General features: G+C 41.6%; 2 protein-coding genes across 9 annotated transcripts in view; one reads left to right on the forward strand and one right to left on the reverse strand.

The window, feature by feature from the left end:
* The window catches only part of arfip1 (ADP-ribosylation factor interacting protein 1 (arfaptin 1)), a 14,927-nt gene extending 12,000 nt beyond the window's left edge, over positions 1-2,927 (reverse strand). Inside the window, exons 1-2 of one of the 5 annotated variants that reach the window (XM_032527917.1) lie at positions 2,621-2,927; positions 586-975 (exon numbers count right to left, since the gene is read on the reverse strand). In XM_032527917.1, coding sequence (XP_032383808.1) covers positions 586-972 — 387 coding nt within the window. In that variant the 5' untranslated portion in view covers positions 973-975; positions 2,621-2,927. Of the gene's footprint in view, positions 1-585; positions 976-2,464 lie in introns of all 5 variants that reach the window. The other 4 variants (XM_032527909.1, XM_032527924.1, XM_032527930.1 and 1 more) reach the window with 4 other exon arrangements.
* A 96-nt stretch (positions 2,928-3,023) lies between these two features.
* fam193a (family with sequence similarity 193 member A) overlaps positions 3,024-20,226 on the forward strand; it is a 19,725-nt gene continuing 2,522 nt past the window's right edge. The window contains exons 1-21 of one of the 4 annotated variants that reach the window (XM_032527886.1): positions 3,024-3,451; positions 5,043-5,117; positions 6,693-6,935; positions 9,492-9,667; positions 9,778-9,945; positions 11,648-11,894; positions 12,555-12,679; positions 12,888-13,035; positions 13,172-13,246; positions 13,334-13,408; positions 13,511-13,623; positions 14,639-14,881; positions 15,051-15,207; positions 15,402-15,548; positions 16,018-16,296; positions 16,625-16,847; positions 16,950-17,264; positions 17,975-18,257; positions 18,405-18,591; positions 18,847-19,086; positions 19,263-20,166. In XM_032527886.1, coding sequence (XP_032383777.1) covers positions 3,230-3,451; positions 5,043-5,117; positions 6,693-6,935; positions 9,492-9,667; positions 9,778-9,945; positions 11,648-11,894; positions 12,555-12,679; positions 12,888-13,035; positions 13,172-13,246; positions 13,334-13,408; positions 13,511-13,623; positions 14,639-14,881; positions 15,051-15,207; positions 15,402-15,548; positions 16,018-16,296; positions 16,625-16,847; positions 16,950-17,264; positions 17,975-18,257; positions 18,405-18,591; positions 18,847-19,086; positions 19,263-20,166 — 4,645 coding nt within the window. In that variant the 5' untranslated portion in view covers positions 3,024-3,229. Of the gene's footprint in view, positions 3,452-5,042; positions 5,118-6,692; positions 6,936-9,491; positions 9,668-9,777; positions 9,946-11,647; positions 11,895-12,554; positions 12,680-12,887; positions 13,036-13,171; positions 13,247-13,333; positions 13,409-13,510; positions 13,624-14,638; positions 14,882-15,050; positions 15,208-15,401; positions 15,549-16,017; positions 16,297-16,624; positions 16,848-16,949; positions 17,313-17,974; positions 18,258-18,404; positions 18,592-18,846; positions 19,087-19,262; positions 20,167-20,226 lie in introns of all 4 variants that reach the window. The other 3 variants (XM_032527877.1, XM_032527894.1, XM_032527868.1) reach the window with 3 other exon arrangements.

Genomic DNA, 20,226 nt, shown 5'->3' on the forward strand with positions numbered 1-20,226 from the left:
CTATGTACACCCAACTTACAAACAGGGAAACATTTAAAGGAAGTGGCATCATTAAAACATCATGTACAGTACATGCCAACAAAAGAAGGCAAAAATGTAGAGAAGTGTATACTTGACTTACACTTTATAATACTGTACAAATAGATTGCATAGTAATAAACAGCAAAGATAAATCCTTCTCAACAATCACTTTGAGATAAGCCAGCATTTGTACAAAGCAGAGGAAGTGTATGAAGCTTTGATCATCCCCAAACACACAAGGCACATCACAGAGCAACACACAAGTAAAAGAAAGAAAGCCACCAAATGCACCATCAACACAGCTACACCAGCGATTTATTCCTAAAAACCTCAAGCAAAGCAGAATCAAATCTGAAACACATCTACCAGGGAGAAACAAACAATATCTGCACCGCTATACCAAAGGTTCATCTTCAGCTTTACAACTAAATTCAATCTAATATTCATTGATCATATTGGTAAGAGACCACCACCATGACAGCAAGTGAAGATCGAAACAGCAACACGAACAAGAGCACAATGAGGAAGTGCAAGAAGAGCGTCCAAAGTGAAGGTAAATATCACCTTTGTTTCAGTGTGAGAATCTCCACTTTCCTCTGGCGTTTCAGCGGTTTCAACGTGACGATTTGTCTCGTGTCCCCCATTTTCTACACTGTCAGACAAGTGTGCAGCGTCACTGCCACTGCATGTCTTCACCACACTCTCTCTCTGAATGCCCTCATCCTCCTCCCGAATAGCCTTGTCACCGTTTTCTGCATTTTCTTCAGCGCTGTCAATATCAATGTCATACAGCACATCATCTACGTCATGTCTTCCCCTACTGTTGTCTGCACTCGCCTGTTTTACATCCTCCCTCAAACTCTCTTCTGCTTTGTCAGCCTCCTCAAAATCCATTTGAGAGTCCCCGGCTGAGGTCTTCCCCGCTTCAGCCTCAAGACTAACTTCAGACATACCTGAAAACAGACAGATAAAAAGATATAAATAGGTCCTACCAAGCTAGTAGACTGCTTAACGTGCACTAATACAGTACAATAAGGAGTGCAACACAAGTATACCCCCATTTTGTGCATGTATGTGAATATATTATCATTACATTCAAGTCAGGGCTAAGGATTCATTTTTCCTTAAAGATAAATCCCTGACAATATTTGAAACCCCCAGAAGGTTGTTTATAACTCTTGCTGCTGTTTAGAAGGTCTTTCCAGAAACCTCACAGACCTAAAACATCTGGATGAAAGCGCTTGATACAAATATATTTTTTTCCCCACCCATGTTGTGACTCTATTTTCAAGATTGTAGCTGGAATGACAGATCTCCTTGCTCATTGTGTACAACACAAGAACAATACGAATGCATTATTATTGTGACTGAATGAAAGTATGTAGAATAGATAAGACTTTGTTCCCAAATTGGACATTTGTTTGCACACTGTGTACACTATCCATGTCTATGAAACATGGATGCATTCATACAGCAGTACAGTACATACACCCAGACACTACCACATTAAACAATACATACACCCAGACCCTACCACATTAAACATCCTTACACACAAAAATAAGCAAACTCAATTGTTTTCATTTTGGCTCATTTCCTACAAGTAGGCGAAAAGAAAGGCCACTTCTAGTTACCTTCATTAATGGGTTTTCACTTTGTAAAGCCTTTGACTGGATTTTGTACGAGTTTGTGCTCTACAAATACACTTGAATTGTATACTGTATAAGGCATGGCGCTCATTTTTTACGTTTTCAGCTCCCTGCAGGAAAATATTAGCCTGACGTCGTCATACTCAGTCTAGTCGGTTTATAAAATGTTGTGGGCGGGGCTAAATTCGGCTAGCATCCAAGCTAGCAGAATATGACCCATTTCTATCGCGATTACTGAGTTAGGTTTGGTACTTTAGTGACATTAAGCTAGATAAGCAATTACGTGGATACTACTATTTGTACAGTTGACAGGTCAAACAACACTACTGTTGTCACAATGTCTGCTCAGTTTATTTGTAACATTGCACACCAGAACTAGCTCTCACGTTTAGCAAAACAATTACCTGTTGCAGCCTGCAGCACAGTCACCTGACTCGCGAGGGCGTCCAAATGATAAAATACTTATACATAGTAACGAGACATAACATTAATATAACTTAATGAAGTGTTATTGTTATATTGCATGGTTAAGGCCATTTGGAAAACAAGCATTTAACAAACATTTCTGTAGTTTCACCTCCCAGGCAGTTAGCTTAACTACTTTTAATGTATCAACGCCGTTGACGTGTTTGCTGACATTTACGTTAACCTAGCTAAACAGAAGATAACAAATCTATGAAAAACGTAAACAAAAGCACTTTAAATGGTAAACGATATTTTACTATTCCGCCAGATATGTAACAACGCCACAAGGGAATGGCGATGCTCACAACTTTAGTTAACATAAACGTTACCTGTGTGCGGCCGTGGCTAACTATTTAGCTGCGAACTGTTAGCCGTTGTAGTAACGATAGTTCACTGAACTCCTTTTTGTCTTGCCGCACTGTGCTTCTTCCTGAAAGGCAGTGGGGCCTGCTGTTACTGCAAACGTTACATATAAATATTTTAGTAATTTATCATCGATGGTCCTCGACTCTCCTGAAGCACATTAGACTTGTTGTTTGAACCCCGGAAAGAACGATCCACTGTGCGGGCCTTCGGCTGTCAGAGGCAGACAGACCACATAATTTGCTGCATGCGCTCTCCCCCTGCTGTTAAAACATGTCCTTTGCAGTTTGTGTCCAAGATCTTTAAAAAGTAAATTTAGAGGAAAACATATCCATACACGTTAGGTAAAAAAACAAGACAACGAGCAAACTATCCCGGTCAAGCCTTCCTCGTTAATGTTTATCTCAGCTACAACTACAGCTTTCTACCTTTAACGTCGACTTGCTACAACGTAACATTACACAACAAACTCAATAACCCATATGCCCCGGGATGTGGGACGCACAGTTGCGTTGCAACGCAAGCTGATCGAAGCTTGGTTGAGGCAGTCCAGCTAGAGGCCATATTGGAATCTATGAAGTCGGCTTGCACTTTGATGGAATTGAGTGTCTGTATTTTTGGGAGTCTTTAAATCGCTATCCCGGATTTATACCCGAGTGATTGCGCCGGGCATTCCACTTGAGACCCTGCCAAGTCTGGACGGCAAGTTGTCTCGCTTCGTTTGTGGAAAAATGAGTCCAACCGATGCTAAACGAGGGGCTAAACGCAGGAAGAACAAGCGGGGCGGTGGCAGTAGTTGCAGTGCTGTCTGCAATACCAGCGGTGGCAAGGCCGGGGTTGCCTCGGCCCTTGGCTGTGCGGGAACATCAACACCTGCTTCTGTCGTCAGCTTTTTAACACCTGGCAGCACAGGCAACGGGAATATTGGGTCCATTGCGGGCATAAACGGAGAGGTAAGAGTGTCACGCAACGTTAACCGGTGGATGTCAAAACGGGGCGACTAGCTAGCAACGTTATCAACGACACACATCTGATTTGGGCCCGACAGTGATGCGAGTAGGACAGCTAGCTTAGCTAACTAACTTAACCTATGCGTAGCTAGAAATTAACTAGCTTAATTGCCACTAATGCTGGTTGCTGTGCTTTGTTTGTGGAATACCGTGCTAGCTAGCAAGTTGTAACGTTAAAGCTGTGTAGTTAAACTGGTCTCGTTACATGGTAATAAACAGCCGTAAACATTAGCAAGGCTAATATTGCCCTCTCCAAACGCTATGACTACCGTCGTTAGCTCAGCAACTGAGACACCACGAAGCATTACTTTAAGCTAACGTTAATACAGTCCAGGTAGGTGAAGATTACAGTAGTCAAACAGAGATGTTTTGGGGAGCATCATTAGGTGTAACAAAGTTGGACCACAGGCTGCTATTACACAGATAAACATTCATGCTAGCTAATGCTAAACGTGAAGAGTACTAACAACTTTAGCCCCGTCGGGACACGATGTGTTTTTACAAGACGACCTTCTACTTTTCTTGCTTCTGAAGAGTTTAACTTGGTTATAATTGCCTGATAAGCTAAAACAACTAACTAACTTTAGTTGTCCAAGGTAGCTTAGTTGTACACCATTAGCACAAACACAATAACTAACATTGATACCAGACGATGTTAGCTAGTTTTTGTATGAACTGAACCATGTTTATTAGTTCTACTCATGTCTTTTCACAAGTTAGTTGGTTAGCAAATATCACACTAACCAATACAATAACTGCACATTTGTCATTTAAAGGTAAACATAGGCTTTAATTTAGCAAATGTGTGTATTCTAATGCAACATGCAAGGACAGCTAGCTAGCTAGCCTCATAACAAGTAAATAACCTCCTTCTGTGGATGTTGTGACTTCTTCATTCAGACAAATCTTGCACATCATGATAATTACCTACTCCATTCATCATAAAAAAATAAATAGTAAACTCAGAAGTGCTGCATGATATGTTTACAAATTGAATTAATTGTAGTCAGTTGTTTTCCTACTTATATTGATATACTGAAGTTTGTCTAATAACAAAGCTGCTCATCCACTATTATTGTAATTATTGGAGCCAAATTATAGGTTCTAAAAGTTAATCAGTCAAACAGTTTTATGCAAATTGCAGAAAGAGCAAACATAACCTAAACTAGATACTACTGGTTGCAAGTGGGCTAAATGTGTAATGTGTAAATCAGTTATGGACACATTATGTTAATATGGTAGTCTGCCTGCCTATCCTGGGCATGCTTGACTGTATGGCCTAACAATTTTCTGGCTTGAGTGTGCACCACACACATGGCTTGGAAACTCAGCAAATACAGATTTTTACTTTGCCATGGAGGGATTTGAAATGTGATGTTGTAATTAACCTACTCACCAAGCCAATCAGCCATAGTTCCTAAACAAAGTTATTGGTCTCGGCAACAGACTATTCACTCTTATAGACATATATTATACGTTCCCGGCGTGTAAGTGGTCAGTTCTATGTAAACACTGAGCTGTTTGTGTCCCTCAGGTCAAAGTAAACAACAGTGTTACACCACAGTTTACGGAAGGACCAGTGAATGCTGACTTCTCCGGGGTCCTTCAGGTAAATTTACACCAGGTGTTTCAGAAGTTCATTTGAGGCCGCTGAGATTTTCTTCCAAAGCCTTGTCCCATTTGCCAAACACAATTTACATCTTGATGCCAGACAATAAAGCACACTACAAGATGGCTTAATTTTGGTTTTATTTTATTGCCTTTACTCAGAAAATGTAAAAAAAGTCAGTGCAGCACTTTCTTTTTAACAGTTTTCTAGCGCTGATAACTCAAATGCCGCTTTCTGTTAGCATTTAGCCATATTTAAAGTGACTGTCAACAAATATTTGGCCTTATCCAAACTTTATATTGTCCTGCTGCAAAGATCTTGGGCAGTAATACAAACATCAGGACAATTAATGACGACAACGTTATATTCCAAATGAGTGTTATTTGAATGTATTTCTTTCTTCATATAATGCATAAAATATAACTGTGCCCATATCCAAGTAAAATTTTTGTAGATCTTGTCAAAATGTTCTTTGCAAATTAAATCAGTCTGATTGACAGTTCTTACGAAAGTATTAACATGCGCATTACTGAACATGTTCAAATATGTTGTCCTGTTTACAAGCACCAAAAGTAAGAAATCAATTGGCTGTGTGTATTGTTCAGAACAAGAAGTGTTTTAGCACACAGTCAATCAAATAATTCACCCAACGCTTGTCCAAAATATGTTTAAGTGGCTGTTGACCTGCGCTAACTTGTGTTTTTGTCACCACACCTGGTTGATTTTATGTTGTTAATACTGCTTATGTTATGATGACAACAAAGGACTGTAAATAGGTCAGCGGGAAAAAGTCAAGTTAATTCCTTTTCAAAATTGATTTTTGTAACAATTTTTTTAAAGAAGAAATGTGAAGAACATGGTTAGATATTGCTTATTTTTGACTGACTTTTGCAGTATACAAAAATATACAGGCAAACATCCGGGGGGAAATGATGGCTTTCTTTGCTCTCATTTTTCAGTGTAGTCAGAAAATACTACAGCTGGAGAAGTGAATCAAGTTGAATAAACCACAGCACCCTGAGATTCAGAATCTCGTGGGAACTACTAGTACACCTATACAACGTTGCTCAAATGGATGCAAAATGGCTTTTGGGTTTTTAAAAAGGTTGCTGTTCTCTGACAAAATGCCAACGTGGATGTCATTAATTGAAACTTCTGGCTGCTAATTATGTGTTTGTGCCAGTCTGTGGTTCAGTCACTGACAAGGCTGCACATTAAGAAAAGGTTCCAGTGTTTTAACGGAGTGCAGAGGGGGAGGTTTAGAGAGCTGGTGTATTCAATGGCTTACAAAGGAACAGAGTGTGACCTGCCTTGGTATATAGCAGATATACAGTATAGCAGGCTGGTCAATATTGGAGCCAATTGTTTTCAACTTAAACCTAATTGTTAGAGAAAGGCTTTTGTTTGACTGTCTATAACAAATGTTAAATATAATATCTGATAACAAAAAAAGCCGGTGTTTTCTTTTATCAAAAAAAATTACAACATTTTAAAAATGTTTAATGCTAAAATGGCCATAAAAGTTTTGACATATTTTTCTATTTCTACTTCCTTCTACTAACATGCTTACTACAGACCCCATTCACGTTTGGCTTAAACCAGCGGGCTCCCTACACCGCGGGCGATCGCTGCCTCTTATGTCGATGTGAGCGCAAGGACAGTGCTGTGCCTTCAGAGGCAGGGATCTTGGGCCAAAATGGTACCGCACAGCCCAACAAGACACCCAGCGCCCTCCAGCTGCCTCTGTGGGTGTGCTCTGACTGCAGGCGCACAGTGGAGAAGGAGGACCGACACACTGCTCTGGAGCAGTCGTTGGGGGTAAGTCACCTGGGTATGGAGGGTTTTAAAGCTGCGGGGAAGGTGTTGAAATTAAAAGATTACGGTCAAAAGTTTGTGGCTGAAAGAACTATGATTCCTCTGTTTCTTTGAAGGATTCCACAGTTGCCAAACATTATCTGTCTTCACACTGATGTCAGATAATCTGCAGTTTAACTCACACAGCTGCAGTCAGTCTATCAGTGGATGGTGAAGCTCTTGTGTTCACATCCATTTCTCTGCCAGAAAAGTTCAAAAAGGTTGGCAACCAGAAGCAACATCTGTTGTAGTTAGAAAATGTTATAAAGGACATACTATCGTTTAAATGTTTCACTTGGCTTTACTTTGAGCTATAGCTAAATAACAGAATGTAGGTCAATCAGGCAAATTGTATGACCTTCTTAAAACAAAATGACAATGCAGTGGATCAACTACTTGCAATATTATATTCAATAGTAGTTTATTTATTGTTTCCAATATCCGTATTTCAACCTTTTTAAGATGTTCTTTATACTTTGTAGATGTCTGATTTGATTAGCATATCAGAGCATGACTGTAAATCCACTCTCAGGGCTATGTTAAATGAATGACATGATGTCTAAGACTAATGACTCTTCATATACAGAGCTTCTTTATGTTAAACGACCTGGCTACAGTATGAGCTCAGCCTGCGAGTTGGTAAGCACAACACCAATTGTTGGTGCTGTAAGCAGTCCAACGAAGTGCTGCCGTGAGGGACTAAACACAGAGATGCGTAAACACACTGTGACGCGCTAAAGATTGTATTGCAATGATGTATTCCTCCACACGTAAATTGCAACTACTACTGCAGTCACCACATGTAAAGTTACTTTGTGGGTCGAAATAAGTGCGTTAGCGCGGCGGACAACAGAAAGTGTTCGCTCCCAGGCTCACCCCCTCTCTGTCAAAGCCCAAAAAAACCCAGGAGAACAGGTGAAGCAAACAAATGTTATCACTTCCACTCAAACCACGATGAAAACGCCCACCATCTACAATATAAGTGCACAATATAATAATTTAAATGAGACCATAAACAACTTACATATGTGCTTCCTACACAGTGTTGAAGTGTAAACATCTTGTGATTCAACATAGTTTTTTTTTTTTTAACTGGTAAGTCACCTTTCTTCTTCTGAGTTGTGCTTATAAGGGTGTGATTATTAAATGTAATTAATAAGGCTCTTGGCTATTAACAACTCTTTACAACACACTGAATTTATAAAGGAAGGTTTGTTTTCATCTGTGGTTTGATTTAGTGCAACATAAGGATCAGACCACGTTATTTGCTGAATACACTAAGTAATAGTCATATTCCACCATTCATTTTTTAAGAAAAGCTGATTGTAATTACTGTTGTGTATTTTTGCTGCCACAACTGTGTTAAAGCTACATTTTTGTTGCGCGACTTTAGCCTCAAGTAAACTCTTGTCAATCAAAGTAATGTGTATCTACAATTATTGTTTTAACACAGGAGGTAAAATGTTTGCACATGATTTATAAAATGTAATTGAATTATGGGAAATTGCTGAATCATTCATCATTACTCATAACCATTTGATTAGGAAACTAAAGCACCAAGTAGGGTATTGCATATTGTAGCAGAATTCTAAATACAACATTATCTTGTTTTATGTGCAAGATTTCTGTACTACAATAAAACATGTGCTCTAAAGACACCTTACTGCCTTATAGGTGGCGGTTCTATCTGTTACATTGTTGTTATGCTATTGATCAGGCTTTATATCAAGGCTTGTCAGGTATGTCCGGGGGATTGGTTTTCCTTGTTGTGGGTGCCTTGGACACGGCTGTTTGGCTTGGGTTTGGTTTCCTCAAATGTATTGTTCCACTGCATCCTCACAATGTCATGGCCCTGTAGTAAACCGAGCCAAACCACTGGAAAGCTTTTACTGTGAAGCGGCTGAGGAAAATTTGCCTGGACAAAAATTTAACAATGAAATATAGCTCCAATATCTTGGCAATGATGAGCTCAGAAACCAGGGAGGTTCCTATCTTAGTGACTGACTGCTAACTTCAAAACTCCCAACATGTGATTCAAGACACTTACCCCATGCCATTCCTGTCGTATGGATTGGTTGGCACCCTGTCCGTATTACAGGTTCTTAAATTGGCCTCAACACTTGCTCCAGGGATTGGCTGATCCCACCTACTGTACCTGGACTTCTTCTGTGGTCGGCTCATAGCACGTCTTCTTTCTTGGCCTTGTAGCTGCCAGTGAACAAGGAGAAAGTTATTGGCGTGAACCCACCTTTGCCACCCACAGTTCCAGCTTTAGAAATATTCTTTCTAGTTCTAGGATTAATAAAGTCAAATACTCCTAAATAGTAGTAGAGTAGATCCACATTGCCATTATATGCTTTATTTTATGCTGACTGTTGTTACCCTGCGTTGTTAAGCATCAAAAGACATTTGTGATTCAATAAACACACTAATTGCTAAGTTTCTTTGCTCTCTTGCATCTTGAGCAAATTATAAAAGAAAATTCTGTATCTTAGTGTCTGTGTGTTATATTTCCCACAGAGCCAGGACTTCCTTTTGCACATGCCTGTGGGTAACGGAAACCTGGGCCAGGAGGCAGCCACAGGGGACAGACTGACTACTGCTGTGCCTACACTACCCATGCTCCCTGCCCCAGACCTCACCGCACCAATGCCTGCTGATACAGTGTGCAGCTGTGAAGCCTGCAATGAGAGACGGTCAGTTCAGAGTGATAACCATTCAAAGTTTATTTAATTTCAATGTGTTATTTAATCTTTATGTTTTTAAAGTTGATGTGATCTTAATGAAATCATGTCCTGAATAACAGGGAGATCTCTGCTGAATCAGAGAGGGAGTCACAGCAGCTACAGAACCACTGGTCGGAGGTTCGCTACCTGGTGCGCTGCATCTACCGTCAGACAGGAACACCGTTAGCAGATGACCATGACCAGCCCCTAGAGAGAGACAAGGAGGGCATGAAGGAGCTGGTCGATAGGTAAAACTACTCTACTCTTATTTCTATAAGTAGGTTTGTCCACTAGGGGTCTCTATTAAACTGTGGATGCAGGGAAAGAGCCTCGAATAAAACAACCAGGCATGACAGCTTTGAAAAGGAATGATGTCAACAAGTTGAAACTAGTGCAATCTCTACTGTAAGCGGGCTGGTTTAAAGCCCCATTCAAATAACATCTTTACTTCCTTGATATGATGCATTTCCTGTTGAAACAGGACCTTTGGCTGTCCCATGACTCACAGAGGGAACAATTTAAACTGTAGACCAAAGGGAGATTAAAGGTCCAATATGCAATATATTTACTGTATTACATCAAAAAAAAATGACCAATGTGTCATCAGATATTAAGGAAATTATTGTTAGATGTCTGATTTGATTAACATATCAGAGCGTTTTACTCTGATGCTAAGTTGAAATACGATCTTCTCTGACAACAATGCTAAAGCCAGTATTTTCTCTTTAGAAATTCCTGTTCCTGGACGGAAAGTCTGTTTTGGCCTGTGTGTTGTTGTCAACTGCCCATTTTGACACTGGAGGCCTGAATTTCTTTCAGTTACCCGGCTTCACTAACCCTAACAACCACAGTCCTGCATAAGCTGTTTCATGACCGTCGTTGACAACTAGTTCAATCAACCCAGGGTTTCCCAATCCAGCGGTGCATGCGTTTGCACAGCATGACTTATTTTACATAAGAAGAGCACACTATAATTCTACATACGAATGAAGGACACAGACATGGTTTTACAGGCAAAACGCAATTGTCACTGCTTGCTAACCCAGGAAGGGAAGCTGGCAAAAAGCAGACTCTGTACATTTCCTAAATCACACTTGTCCTACAAACTGTCGTTGCTTTAGCCTATTATTTCAGTTACTACCTTGGAAGTGGTAAGCGTTCTGAGGGCAAATAAAAAATATAAAAGCATAATTTAGATGCGCGCATTAACAACACACGGCTAAAGAAGCCGACCTACACGAAATCCCAAAATCTCACTCAGTCAATATTTGAATATGTTTTTATATTTATTAATTTAAGGGCAAAATCTCCATCACAGTACTTTTTTCATTGTAAAACACAACTAGCCTATACGTAATTCACATCCGCTTAAAATCTATATCTTTCGTAAAGATACCCGTTTGGGAATATTAACGGGGTTGTCCGCCTCTAAATGTTTGAACTTTTATAGGCTCACCGCTCTCTCTCTCCGCGCACCAAGGTCCAGCTGATCTTTTAAGAACAATGATGCCGTTATCAAACGAGTATTGATTGGTCAGTAGGCGGTGCTTCTACACGGGTTGATCTCTAATCTCCTTGAGTCTAATCTCTCCTTACTCCTGAACAGGTCACTAAGCTTTAGCTTTTTACAGCTACTAGTAGGGATGGGCATTTTCAGTCATTTCAACATCCGTGTGCTCGCATTAAATATACAATATAGAGTACTCTGTGAGCTTGCAGCCTTTTTAGCGGTTGTTAAAGTAACGTTTAGCCGATAAAAGGTGACTGTCAGCCGGCGTTCAGAGCTCCGCGTGAGCACGGGCTTATGACTGTCAACATAGCCAGCAGCTACTCCGCTGCACTGTGAAGTAATGTCTGGCAATGTGAGGCTAGCATCTAGCCAACAGTGACATTGGGTTCAGCTTTCTTTCTTGCTTTTTTAAGATGAATCCCTTAATTTTCTTCCTGTAGACTCTGTAAGAAGGACCCCTACCAGCTGTATCAACGGTTGGAGCAGCAGGCGCGTGAATATGTCTTGGAAATGAAGGTGCGGCTACTGAAGCATCTATCTGCAGGACCCAAGACTACAGGACCAGCGGGGACCGTGGCTGCAGCCCTGGGTCCTCCTCAGGCCTACCAGTTCATTTCCCTGCTGCTGGAAGAGTACAACGCCCTCTGTCAAGCTGCACGCACCATTAGCAGCTTCCTGCTCACGCTGGTCAGTTTACTCTTTGTGTAGCCAGAGCCACAGAGATTCTGTTTGCTGTCGTACAAGTGACATCAAAGACATTTTTATAGCCTGTTTTACTGTATTTGCTTCATCTATAGTCCCTTTCAAACAGCCTGTTTAAGGCGGGACTATTGCGATAATAAACCGCCTCGCCGTTATGTATAAATAGAGAATGAATGGGGGGAAAGAGTTTAGCGGCATCGGATGTAGTAACAGAGCTAAATCGACGTCTGAGTTAAAAGGGACAGCCAGCAGAGTGGGACTAAGTGACCGATCACAGAAGGGCCTTTGCCTCCCTTGGTTTCCGCTAAAAAGTGTTAAAAGTCAGTTTCCTTTAGGCAAGCAGAAATCAACTCCTAGAGGACAGTTTACCTGCAAGAGTGTGTATGCCCTCCAGCTCGAGCAAAGCAAAGTGGCTGCTCTGTGGGAGTGCTGCTTAGTTTAATACACACAAATGCCATTCTTACCCTCTTCCTATGTGTGGTTTAACGCTCACAGCTGCCTTTACAGCTCTCGATTGTTGACTTGGTGTTCAAAGAGTAATATCTGCAGGTGTGAAATGAAATAATTTGTGAACATGGTTTATCTCGCTAGATATGACATAATCCTGACGCCCCACCTATGATTCTAACCCCTTCTTTTCCTCAGGAAAATGAGCACCTCCAGAAATTCCATGTGACGTGGGAGCTGCACAACAAGCACCTTTTTGAGAATCTGGTGTTCTCTGAATCGATCTTGCACAGCAGTTTACCTGCACTGGTTGCACAGCTGAAGTAAGATATAGTTTTACTACTTTAAAGAAAGATCGATGACTCATCCATCATTATCACTTAATCAATTACTCATGACCCAAATTAGACCAATGTTCCACACTCATAACTGATGATCTTAGTGAACAAAAAAAGATCTACTAATCGCTTGTCCTACACAATAAAAAAGGTGTCTTTATCAATTTTAAACTTATTTTGCATATTTTTTTAGACATGGCACAGCCTCCCATGATTCATACAATGAAGATATGTACAGTACATTGTTCGAGAGCTACCATCAGCTGCAGCAGGAAATGGCTTCGGTGGCTACTGAATGGCAGGAGTGTGAGAAGAGGATTGATGACTATGTAGATGAACAGGTATGCACATCCAAGAAAAAACAAACACTTTTGATACCGGAACTAACAGTACCTTTATATATAAAAAAAAAAAAAAAGGTGGTACTTGATCATGATGCCGTTATTAAAGCTGTAAGGATGTGACTCTTTTTTTCAGCTGCTTTTTAAGGTGGACGGTCAGAGTCTCACCAACCAAAGAACAGAGCCACACAAGTCCTTGATTAGCAAAAACGTAAGAATTTTTCTTCTTCTTATCTTCCCTTTTTTTAATATACATTTATGGAAGTTTATGTTCATTTCATTATCTGCCAATTTCCAGACACTGAAGACCAAGCAGCGAATGCTGAAGGAGGACTGGGAGTTCTTTAAGCAGAGAAGATTAATAGAAGAACAGGTACACAACAAAAATATGGAGCCATCATGGCAGAGTGTAAGTGTGTTATTCTGCGCTTCAGTGCAGAGCAGTTTTTTTATTTACATGTTGTTCTCTTTATAGTTACCTAACAGTAAGAAGTCCCCCCCTGGAGAAAACAACTTTACAGACACTATGAGAATGCTATCATCTCGTCTAAGTATTCCAGACTGCCCAAATTGCAATTATCGAAGGAGGTGAGTTCCCAGGATTCACTGGGATTTCATTTTCCGCCCTGAGATGTCACTTTCAATGTAGTGAATTCAAAACATTCTTGAAACTACCTTTACTGACAAATTAAAGTAAATATAGTCTTATTTACCTTTTTAATCTATTTACATGTTTGTTCTGATCTTCTCATGTCAGTCGTTTTTCATTTTCTGAAAGATTTCATTTCCTAACTTTGAGTTGTCAAGTAATTGATCCCACCTTAAATATTATGCCCATTTCTCACCTAATCGGTGAGCTAAAGTGTTAGAAACTTTAAATTTGGCATTTGTGTTTTACTCAGAGGCACCTGTTATTCTTCTTGAAATGGTTATCGAAAGTAAGGCCGCTGAACTCAACTTTTAACTCTGCCGCCTTTATCCCCAATATGTGAAGTTTGGCAGTCATTATTTTCTCTCCATATAATTGAATTGTGACAAACGTTACTATAACAAAACATTGAGTAAAACATTTGACTTTACACAAATGAACATGAGTTTTAACACCTTGCTTTTTACCATGCCATTTTGAATACTTAACAATATTGCACAGTCAAGTTCCTCCCTACATCTCTGACTTGATACAGCTTTATACTCCCACCTGTACTGAGGTCATTAGGTAGAGGCTGTTAGTGGTTCCCCACACTCATTTTAAAACTAGGGGGGATTGATCATTCCAAACAGTAGCTCCTAGGCTTTGAAATGACTTGCCTCCTTTTCTGTAGTGTGAATTCTGTCAAATCTTTTAAAAAGCAATTGATGACTCTGCTATTCAAGCAGGCTTTTAGTTAGTTGAGGAATTTACATGGTTGTTTATGTTTTCTATTTGTGTTTAAATTTTCTTGTATTTAAATTTGTTTTCTATCACATTTATTGTGAAGCACTTTGCGATTTTTATCTGTGAAAGGTGCTATACAAATAAACTTTACTTACTTACTTTTTGAGATAATGCTGGGGATAAATATTGCAATTTAAATTTGATTATATTGCCCACCCTTACCAACAGGTGCACGTGTGACGACTGTAGTCTATCCCACATCCTGACGTGTGGCATCATGGACTCTCCCATCTCTGAGGACCTCCACATCAAACTGCCCTTGCAAGGGGAACCTCCCCGCGACTACCTGGCAGAGGTGCACCCTCCCAGCCTCTCCTCTGGCAGTTCAGCATCTGGCTCCAACTCCAGTTCTCCCATCACCATTCAGCAGCATCCAAGGCTCATTCTGCCTGAAGGGGACACCAACACTTTGTAAGTCAGTCACTGTCCTATCAAATGGTTGTTAATGCTTGGTAACAAATCATTTAGGCACTTAGCTTAGTATTGGGTATATCAGATCATAATTGCACACGTCCTCCTATAAACAATACCACCCCCCCCCCACACACTAACATGAATGCTCATTTCTCTCTTCTTTTAGTATTAGTGATGATGACGAAGGGCCTCCGTTGTCCAGTAAGTTCGGGAACATTTACCCAATGAGTGGTTATGAGGAGAACAGTGTTGTGACCGCTGCTGTGAACGGCCTCCATGATGACATCAATGGAGAATGTGAAAACATAGAACTAAAGGCACGAGTGAGTTCTGTACTGATGTATATTACTTTAAAAAAATGCCCAAGATTAGTTGTGAATTTCCCTACCGAGTTTCCGGATGATGAAACTGATGTTCAGTATGAGTGGGCTACCAGTAGTTTGGGAAATGTTTTGTGTACTCTTCCTAACCTATTTGCTAATTTAGTCTTTTTTTGTCCAACACATTTCTTCATCAGTCTGCTCGTATGACCAGCAGCAGCAGTTCATCAGAGGGTGACGAGGAGGAAGTTGATGGTGAGATTGGTGGGGAGCCCGGAGGGCAGCAGGAGGAGCTTTCCTCAGGAAAGACCAACAGTCCTCCACCTTCTTACAACCACCAACAGGTGTTGTAACACTTTTAATAGGCTTTTTTTGTTGTTATATTTGCTTGGAAATAAAGTGAATGAGCCTGTTTCACATACACAGCTATTACTCCAAAGTATGTTCCCATAATTCCTAAAAAGGAATGACAACTGGCCCTCGTCTCCATGTCACATCCTTGAATGTAGGGCTGCAACTAATGATGATGATTTTACATAATTGATTAATACTTTGTCAATAAAATAGCAAATAAAAACACAGAAAAGCATCAAATCCAAACATTAAAGTAGCTGGAATCAGATCATTTTTGCTTGAAAAAAGTTATTTGATTGACAATATTGATGTGGATAAATTGTCTGTCAATTAACTAATTGTGATAGCATACACACAAGTAAATAATAATCATAATAATCATTTAAGGACAGGGCAAAGGGACCAACGCTCCAGAATAAAAGCAGACAACATATTTTGAATTTGTGTTACCACTCTCAGGTAGAACAGATCCAGCATGCCTGTGAGTGCCACGTGTGCAACCAAGACCCCAGCCCCTCCACCCTGGGCCCCGCCACATGTCTGCCCCCTAGTCGGCTCCACGCTGCACCTCCTCCCACTGTTGGACACCAGTTCTTCACAGACTGCAAGACACCCCCTGCCCACCCTGCCCTCCACCTCTACCCCCACATCCATGGACACCTGCCCCTACACAACTTCTCCCGGCCCTTACTGCACCCTACACTCTACCCTCCCAGTCCTCCTCTCACACACAACAAGGTGAGGATAAATTATGAGTCCAGACATATTTTTCTCCTGATAACTTTTTTTTTTTTGGTGTATAGATTTACAGATGTGAGAGTCCCTTGAAGGGAAAATTTATTCATTTCCTTATCACTGGGGATTTTTAAAGTTTCCAAGAACAATACTGAGTTTAATTGTATTCTAGTTTCACTGTTATTTTAATTGTCTGCCACAAGGGGTCAGACTGAACCCAATCTAGAAGTGAAAAGAAATCCAAAACTATATTGTACAAATCAGTTCCTCATAATCCTAAACTAGTGATATGATTTGTCTTGTAACTTAATTTTTTTCTTTTCTCCTTAAGCCTCTGCCCCCAAACCCTACATCAAACCACTCAGCGGCCAAGCAGCCGGCCTTCAGTCCGTCGTTGCCAGAGCATGTTTACCAGAACTGCTTTGGCGGTGCAGGTGGAGCAGGTGACTGGAACAGCTCACTGCAGTGCCTCTCGCTCAAGTTTGAGAACCTGTGGGATGCTGCTGTGATGAAGAGCTGGAATCCATCCGTGCTGCTGCCCGAGTCCCTGCCAGGTGAGCCACTCTGGCACAGCAGAAATAGTAAATTAATAACAAATATCGCAGCAAGTCAAAGACAGTTAAAGTCATGACTTCTCTCGCATTATTTATCAACAGGCGACATGCTTGGACCACCCCTCGCTGACTTGCCCCTCCCCCCAACATCATCTATCGGCCCCCAAGGGGAACACCCCTCACTGCCCACCCCTCTACCCCCCTCCTGCTCCGCTTCCTCATCTTTGTCATCGTCTTCATCTTCATCATCGTCTTCATCATGCTCCTCTTCAGAAGCCAAACAGCAGAAGAAGAGTGGCGCCAAGAAGAAGTGTCTATACAATTTCCAGGATGCCTTCATGGAGACTAACCGAGTAGTGATGGCCACTTCTGCCTCAACGTCCTCTGTGTCCTGCACTGCCACCACTGTCCAGTCAAGTAATAACCCACCCATCCACCTAGCATCTAAAAGACCCAACTCTTTAGGTAATATAGGTGGTAGGAGCAATGGTTAGGTCTGCACTGATGATGATTAAATTATGGGCCACATAGTTATTGCAGTCAATCCATTGTTAAAACCCACCAAGTAAAACGTTTTGCCTTTTAACTTTGCAATCAAAATAGAGACAACAGGCAATATAATGTGTAGTCAGTCATGGTCCTGCTTTAAAATCAAACTGAAATCTATTTTCTCCTCTCTTTTTGTGTAAGGAAACTAACTATAATCATACGGCAGCTATTTTACATAATGTTCCATTTTTCAAAAGAGGATAAAACTGTTTTTGCAAGTATTTGTGCCTGGCAAGCTACACTAACTAGCTTACCAGCTTGCTGCTGTTAGCACTGATCACTAATGCACTGTAACACTAACGCAGAGCGCAGCATCGCTGCAAGATAAACAACTTGAATGTCTTCCATTGGGGAATTACAGTTTTGACCAGTACAAAAATAAGTAAAAACAAACAAACAAGGATGTATATAGATTTCAGTTTGACTTTAAGTCAGTCTCTTTTTTATTAAAAAGAATGAGTGAAAGTTATAATTCTGTATTCTTTGCTCTATTGTGTGAAACCTTTGTGAATAACTGCATGTTTTGTGACAAAGAACAAAACAATGCTCTCAACCCATATACCTTTTGTCTCCACTAGATGATGTATTTCACAATCTAGGTAAAGAGGACCATAGGCAACCCGCTCCAGCCCCCCCTAGGAACTGCCCTACAGGACTGACCTCCCTCCCTCCACTCTCGGGCCCCACACTGCCCCCAGCACCCACCACACACCTTCCAACAATGGGATCCCAGCCCTTTCCAAAGATGGCCGCTCCAGCACCAGACTTCATGGAGGGCCACCAAGGTTTGTGCCTCCCGCCCACCGAGCCTCCAGCCTCCTCAGCAGATGGTCCCGTCAGTGCCCCACCCAGTGTCTGCAGGTAAGGCCACCACCGTATCCTACAGGCTCATTAAGATGGACACCCATTATATCAAGGACAGACTGATGTTGAAAAAATAGGATTTTGTTGTCTGTGATTAAAAAAAAAACGTCTGTCGCGACTAATTTTAAGTAAAATTATTTTCAGTGATCCTGACTGTGAAGGACATCGCTGTGAGGCGAATGGGGCATACGAGCACCAGCCATACGACGGGGAGGAGAGTCAGGACGAAGACAGCTGCTCCGAGCATAGCTCCTCCACTTCCACATCCACAAACCAGAAAGAAGGAAAGTACTGTGACTGCTGCTACTGCGAGTTCTTTGGGCATGGAGGGGTAAGACATACATTTTATTACTCACGGACATTGGCACGTTCACCTTAAATTACCATGATTTTGGGGGGATGCCAATTTAATTAGCATTTGAATTAGCATGAAGAATCATAAATTTCAATTCAGCTGGTTTAAGTAACATTTTCAGATGTAATAAATTGATTTTAAATGACAAGTTTTGGTCCCTGTGATAGTTTAATAGCGTAAAGTAAGCAATTATTTATAGTGTCCTTAATATACATTTTGTTTCATTTCCAGCCCCCAGCTGCTCCTACCAGTCGAAACTATGCAGAGATGCGGGAGAAGCTGCGCTTGCGTCTGACAAAACGTAAGGAAGAGCAGCCGAAACGTGAGGAGCAGCAACCGGTGATAGAACGAGATGGAGGGGTAGAGGACCACAGGCGGGTGGAGGACCTATTGCAGTTCATCAATAGTGCAGACAATAAACCTGCCTCCAGTTCTAAGGCAGCCAAACGGGCCAGGCATAAACAAAAGAAGGTAACTGTTCCTCCCAATCACCTCAGAAGTCTTTTTTTAAAATAGTCACAATAAGTGCATGTCCATCCAGTCTAAACCACTACAGTTACTCTGGTAGTACGTAATACTCAACAAATAGGATTTCTTTGGGTCACGGTTGTTATAATGCTGAAAGTATTTATGTCTGTGTGCTTCAGATGGAGGAGAAGGCCCGTCTGGAGGCAGAGGCCCGTGAAAGGGAGGAGCTGCAGATGTTGGAAGAGCAGCAAAGGCGACAGCGGCAGGAAGAGGAAGAGGCAGCACTTCAAAAGGAACTGCTTCGGCTGCATGAGATGCAGCACCATCGTGCTGCTAAGAAGAAAAAGAAAGAGAAAGCAAAGGAAAACACCGCTCCCCCACAAAACAACCCACAGCCCCTCAAACAGACAGCTCAGAACGTCCTAGATAACTTACAAAATGGAAAGTCACAGTCACTGCTTCAAACCCTCATCCGCCTCCCTGACCAGAAGGAACCTAGATTTGACCCAGTACCCCAGGTTAGGCCCAGCACACAGTACAGTCCAAAACACACAAGTGAGCGGGGGTTTTCGACTGAGACCCACATCCCCAACTGTCAAGCCATTCTCCACAATGGCACTCCTGCATCTCAGCTTGAGCTCAACGGTAAAGTTAAGGCCAAGCAGCCTGCTAAAGTGGCCACTTTTGAGGCTGCTGTAAAGAAAGCTCCAGAGCTACACAAGACCTCAGACGTGGCAACAAAGCTAGCTAATGGCACCCCCCCCACCACTACAACAGACACCAAAGCAACGCCAATCAGGCCTGCTGAGGCCCTGGCTCCTCTCCCAACCACTGAACCCAGGAGGGAGGACAGGTGTAATATCAGAAGCGCCAGTGGGAAAAGGCAGCAGCATCTACAACATCCGCTGACCCAAATAAAGGAAGACAGGAGGAGTCCACCAGTGACCAACCCTTCCCCGTCTCCCCCTCCAGCGTCGCAGTCTGAGCAGAATGGCAAACCTCCCAGTGCAGAATCCCCACAGCCCAAAGGCAAGACCAAGAAGAACAAGAAAAAGAAGGGGGACAAGATGAACACATCAATAGGTTGGTATTATGATTCACTATTTGATTTTTAGGACAAAGCAGAGAAAGGGGAGGTAACCT

Source organism: Etheostoma spectabile, chromosome 2 (assembly GCF_008692095.1).
Source record: "Etheostoma spectabile isolate EspeVRDwgs_2016 chromosome 2, UIUC_Espe_1.0, whole genome shotgun sequence".
Taxonomy (NCBI): Eukaryota; Metazoa; Chordata; class Actinopteri; order Perciformes; family Percidae; genus Etheostoma; species Etheostoma spectabile.